Source organism: Dipodomys ordii, unplaced genomic scaffold, assembly GCF_000151885.1.
Source record: "Dipodomys ordii isolate 6190 unplaced genomic scaffold, Dord_2.0 Scaffold14, whole genome shotgun sequence".
Classification (NCBI taxonomy): Eukaryota; Metazoa; Chordata; class Mammalia; order Rodentia; family Heteromyidae; genus Dipodomys; species Dipodomys ordii.
Window position 1 is genome coordinate 4,312,793 of NW_012267230.1, and position 5,702 is coordinate 4,318,494.

At 59.6% G+C, this 5,702-nt stretch overlaps 1 protein-coding gene across 1 annotated transcript in view; it reads left to right on the plus strand.

The window, feature by feature from the left end:
- Positions 1–594: 594 nt before the first annotated feature.
- The window catches only part of Il4r (interleukin 4 receptor), a 34,954-nt gene continuing 29,846 nt past the window's right edge, over positions 595–5,702 (plus strand). The window contains exons 1-6 of the mRNA XM_013011174.1: positions 595–1,038; positions 2,307–2,463; positions 3,719–3,818; positions 4,186–4,264; positions 5,075–5,124; positions 5,500–5,702. The exon at positions 5,500–5,702 is cut by the window's right edge and continues 1 nt beyond it. Of these exons, the coding sequence (XP_012866628.1) occupies positions 937–1,038; positions 2,307–2,463; positions 3,719–3,818; positions 4,186–4,264; positions 5,075–5,124; positions 5,500–5,702 (691 nt within the window). The 5' untranslated portion in view covers positions 595–936. The remainder of the gene's footprint in view (positions 1,039–2,306; positions 2,464–3,718; positions 3,819–4,185; positions 4,265–5,074; positions 5,125–5,499) is intronic.

Consider the following 5,702-nt stretch of genomic DNA (forward strand, 5'->3'; position numbering starts at 1 on the left):
GAGGCCTGGGGGGAGCTGGGAGACCTGGGGGGTCCCAGCAGGCCTGGGGGGTCCCAGAAGGCCAGGAGGGGCCCAGGCAGCTCCACAAGCTAGCTCCATGTTTGTTGATGGTTCTTGACAGTACCGGAGTTTGCTAGGGCAGGTGCTGGCCCGCCTGAACCCGACCCACAGCCACAACCAGAGGTGGCTTGAGTGGGAACGTGAATGACAGATTCTCTCCATGTTGACATTAAACCAGCTAGTTCTGAGAAAGCAGGCAACCGGCCTTAAGTCACACAGCAGCAGAGTTCCAGAGACAGAGACGATCCATTTACATAGTGATTTTTAACAGACTTGCTATACTTAGGATCTCAGGGGTATGATTCTATGAGAAAGGACGATGTTTCCCAAAAAATAAACAAGTCAAATCAGACACCACAGTTCACTCCTGTCATCCCAGCTACTCAGGAGGCTGAGATCTGAGGATTGTGGTTCAAAGCCAGCCCCGGCAGGAAAGTCTGTGAGACTCTGATCTCTAAGTAGCAAAAAGCCAGAAGTAGAGCTGTGGCTCAAGTGGCTGAGCAACAGGCTTAAGCACAAAAGCTCAGGGACAGAATCCAGGCCCCAAGTTCAAGCCTCAGGACTGGCAACAGGTGCACACACACTTCACATACACATACACACACACGATGGATTTCATGAGATAATAGCTAGGACCCAGCTGGGGCTTGGGGACCCACTGCACACCCCTCTCCCGGCACAGGGTAAAGCCCCAGGTGGGATTTGGTCATGGCTCCGTACATGTGTGTTTTGTGGAGACCTGACTGAACATTCTGGAAGGCCTGGGAGCCTGTTGGCTGGGTGGAGCATGGGTTCCCTCCACTAGAGTGATAGCTCCTCCCCACAGTGAAACCCAGGGCCCCAGAGAACGTCACTGTGTCCGCCAACATCTCCCACATGTGGGTCGTGGCGTGGAGCAATCCCTACCCTCCTGGAAACTTACTGCACGGTGAGCTCACCTACCAAGTCAACGTCTCCCAAGCGGATGACCCGGCGCAGGTGAGCGAGGCTAGGGCTCGGGCTGCCCGGGAGCAGGGGTGACCACCCAGGGAAGTCCTGCCTCTTGCACAGCCCCCTTTCCTGTGTTAGACAGAGTCGGTTAGCGCTCTGGCTGTGGCAAAATGCCTGACACAAACAGCATGGCAGAAGAGGTTTATGTTGGCTCCTGGGCCCCTGGCCAGCCACTGGGCCCCTTCGGCTCAGGGCATAAAATGGGCTGCGGTGGAGCTGTTCCTCTCATGGCAACCAGGAAGCAGGGAGAGGATTGGGCAGGAGGGCTGGGGGCCAGCGACCCCCTCCGAGGGCACAACCCCAGTGGTGGAAGACCCCACCCTGGGCCACTACCTACAAGTGCCACCCCCTCCCCAAAGGACTAAGCCAACACCTGGGCCTCTGCGAAACATTGAAGATTCAAAAGATGCCGGGTGTGGTAGCACGTGCTTGTAATCCCTGCACCTAGGAGGCTGACAGGAGATTGAGAGTTCAGGACTACCCTGGCTACAGAGAGAGACATTGACTCAAAGAAAGTAAAGTTGGGCACCAGTGGCTCACGCCTATAATCTCAGCTATTGAGGAGGCTGAGATCTGAGGGTCATGGTTCAAAGCCAGCCCAGGCAGGAAAGTCTGTGAGATTCTTATCTCCAACTAACCACCAAAGAGCTGGAATTAGCACTGTGGCTCAAAGCAGCAGAGGCTAGCCTTGAGCAAAAAGAGCTCAGGGATAGCATCAGGCCCTGAGTTCAAGTCCCATGAACAACAACCACAAATAGACAAGACTGGGAATGTGGCTCAAATGGTAGAGTACTAGCCTTGAGCAAAAGAAGGTCAGGGACAGTTCCCAGGCCCTGCGTTCAAGCCCCAGGACTGGCAAAAACAAACCCTCAGTGTTGGCAAGGTTAGGGGATGGGCGGCGCCGGTGTTGCTCCTTGTGCCTCATGTGACGGCAGATGTGATGTAGAGACCACAGCTCAGTCCACAAGCCAGACACGTGCCAGAAATCCCAGCTAGGCGGGGGCCTAAAATCATCACAAAGAGGAAAAAATAAAAAATCAAAGGGCTGGGCCAGGGGTGGAGCAGCTTCTAGGCCAGTGTGAGGCCCTGAGTTCAACAAGGCGTGAGAGCGAGCACAGAGGCAGGCCTGCGCCTCAGCCACACACACCCTCCCCCCCCCATGAGGGCCCCCTCCAGCATCCTGGGGCAGCAGCTAGGCAGGGCCTGGTGCCCAGACCCCGCAGCTGGTACACAGATGCCCCCCTCTCCTCCACCAGTGTCAAGTCTATAATGTGACCTACACGGAGCCTGTCCTCCACCTGGCAGCCAGCACCCTGCAACCTGGACTCTCCTACAGGGCACGGGTGAGGGCCCTGGCCCAGAAGCTGCACAGCAGCTGGAGCGAGTGGAGCCCCAGCGTCACGTGGCACAACCGTGAGTACCAGGGGCCCCTGGGCCACGCGACCTCTGCACCCCACGCCTACTGTGCAGCCACACGCCGCTGCGGGCGGCACCTCTGCGTTCTTAGAATTCCCCATGAACATGGTATAGTAGCACACGCCTGTAACCCCAGCAACCATGGGAGGCATAAGGAAGAGGATTACAGTCCACGCTGGCACTGGGAGAAAAACCCAGACCCCTATCCAAAAAATAAAAAGGCTGGGGGGCTGGGAAGGTGGCTCAGTGGTAAAGTGCTTGCCTTGCATGCCTGAGGCCCTGGGTCCGATTCCTCAGCACCACGTAAGCAAAAAGAAAAAAGCCGGAAATGGTGCTGTGGCTCAAGTGGTAGAGCGCTAGCCTTGAGCTGAAGAGCTGAGGGACAGCACCCAGGCCCAGAGTTCGGGCCCCACAACCAGACCCCCCCCCAAAAAAAGGCTGGGGACTTGGTTCAAGTAGTAGAGTCTGCCAGGCAAGTGGGAGGCCCTGAGTTCAAACCCCTATGCTGTGAAGAGTAAACATGAAAAAGATAGCCGGGCATGGGGGCTCATGCCGGTCACCCTAGCTACTCAGGAGGTTGAGATCTGAGGATCACAGTTCAAAGCCAGCCCTGGCAGGAAAGTGTGAGACTGGTATCTTCTAATTAACCACCAAAGAGCTGAAGTGGAGCTGTAGCTCAAATGGTAGAGCACTAATCTTGAGCAAAAAAACAGGGACAGCACACAGGCCCTCAGTTTTTAAGCCCCATGACACACTCACACACTCTGTCTCTCACATACACACACACACAAGCGCGCGTGTGAACGCGCACATGCCAGTACTGGAGCTGTGGCCCAAATGGTAGAGTACCAGCCTTGTGTGAAAAAATCTTAAGAGCATTGCCCAGGTCCTGAGTTCAAGTCCCAGGCCTGGCTCAGGAAGGGGGGGGGGGGGGGCGCGCATGGTGGCAGATGACGCCCTGTGTGCACAGCTCCATCAGTAATGCCCTGTGGCCTGGCCAGCCTGGGAGGTGCAGCGTTCCTAACTCCATAAGAAAGCTGAGGTTTCCAGGGCACACAGAGGGTCATCAACTGACCTAGGGTCTCAGCTGGCCTTGAACTCAAGCTCCCGGAATGCACTGCGTTCCAGCTGTGCCCTGAGGAGGGCTCGGTGGGAGAGGGGAAGGTGAGGCCAGAGGGCAGTGGGTGCCCGGCCCGGATGCCCAGCCTAGCCCCGCCCCAGGGCAGCTGAGGCCTTCTCCTTCCCCTGGCAGACTCCCAGCTGGCCCTGGAGCAGCAGCTGGCCCTGGGCGTGGGCATCGCCTGCACCATCATCCTGCTCGTGTGCCTGGTCTGCTACTTCAGTGTCATCAAGTGAGTGCTGGCCCCTGGCTCTCAGTGTGCGCTAGCTCAGCAGCTGCTGTCCACCTGGCATGGGTTAGAGGGGGGAACAAGGCCAACAGGACCCCGCGTGGGGTCCCCAGTCACTGGAATGCCTTGTGGAAGGGATTTGGGCTCAGTACCCTGGGTACAGGGAAGTGACTGGTGTGGCAGGGTGTTGTGCTAAGTACCCCGGTACGTGCAGGGGACCAGTGTTTCCGGGCACTGTGGCTGCTCCTTGTTGCGCGTAGAGCAGGGTTGGCTGTGGCATCCACAGACGCGCTTTGCCAGCCATGCTGACTGATGGGGTAGCGAGCGGGCGCCAGCCTACGGTTAACGCAGCCCCTCTCCTGGCTGGCAGGATTAAGCAGCTGTGGTGGGACCAGATCCCCAACCCCAGGCGCAGTACCCTGCTGGCCGTCGTCATCCAGGATTCCCAGGTAGGCCGGCACGCGCATCCATGGCTGCGGTCCCGAGCACACTCCAGCTGTCTGAGCCGGCAGGAGCCCCCTGGCTCGTGCTGAGTTTCCCCGGGGATTGCACCCTGGCTCTTGGCTCTGCCATGTCCAGGAATCAACTAGGGGACCCCTCTGGGGGGTGGCTGGTGCCTTGTGCACCCCATTGTGTGGAAGCCGATAGAGACGATGCCCAAAAAGTCCCGGTGCACTTATGTAACAGTTGTTGCTGTGTAACATACAGCCCCGGGGTTCCAATGCCCATCATCCATCCACAGCTCCTGCCCCTGCAGGCTGGCCGTGTGAGTGGGGCTCTGCGGGAGGGGTGTGCGGGAAGGGGCCTCATTCTTCCGTGGCTCTAGCCCTTGGCCAGCTCACTGGGACCAGGGAGGTGACAGGGCCTGGCCTGGCACAGCCATGGTTCCTGGGCCGGGTTAAGATTGGGAGGAAAGCCTGGCGCTGGTGGTGCAGGCCTGTCATCTGAGATGCTCAGGAGGCTGGGATCTGAGGAGCGTGGTTCAAAGCCAGCCTGGGCAGGAAAGTCCATGAGGCTAACCCCCAGAAAACCCAAAGTGGTACTGTGCTCAAAGTGGTAGAAGCTTGCCTTGAGCAAAAAGCGCTCGGGGACAGTGCCCAGGCCGCACGACAGACAACAAAGTGTGGGAGGAGTTCAGAGTCCTTGGACCACTGCTGCCGTGGGCCATCGCCGCTGCCGTGGGCCATCGCCGCTGCCGTGGGCCATCGCCGCCGGTTTGGTCCTCAGCCGCTGTGGGTCTCACAGCTGTCTCTGTTTAGGTGTCGCCGTGGGAGAAGCCGACGCCAGGGCAGGAAGCACGTGAGCGCCCGTAGGTACCGGGCCCTGAGGGCGCCCGTGCACCCTGGGGGTGGGCCGCCACTGATCTCTCTCTGGGCTTGGGGGGAGGGTGGGGAGGGCGGGGAAGGGGTGCGGGAGGGGCGCGCCGGGCAGATGCTGGGCGCAGGCGAGGGACAGTGCCCAGGCCCAAGACCAATAAAAACAACAGCCCCACTCTATCCTGAGGAAGGATGTGTGCGGTGGGGTAGGCTCGCAGCATTGTGCGGGGCCGGCTCTAGTCCCTGCCCTCGCGGAGTTCCACCTCTGAGAAAAATCCGGAGAGAGCAGCGAGGGCGCTCCCCGGCCGGGTTCTGAAGGGCGGATAGGAGTGTGGGCGCCGTGGTGATTTCGGGCCCTGCGTTGGCAGCCGCTGGAGGAGCTGCCTGGCCAAGCTCCTGCCGTGCCTGCTGGAGCACGGCGGGAAGACGCGGAGTGTCCCCAAGGCGTCCCGGAGCGAGGCCCGGCTGGCGTGGCCCCCCGTGGAGCTGCACAAGATGATCCTGTGGCCGGAGAGCATCAGCGTGGTGCGGTGCGTGGAGCTGTGCGAGGCCCCGGCGGCGCGGGCGGCGG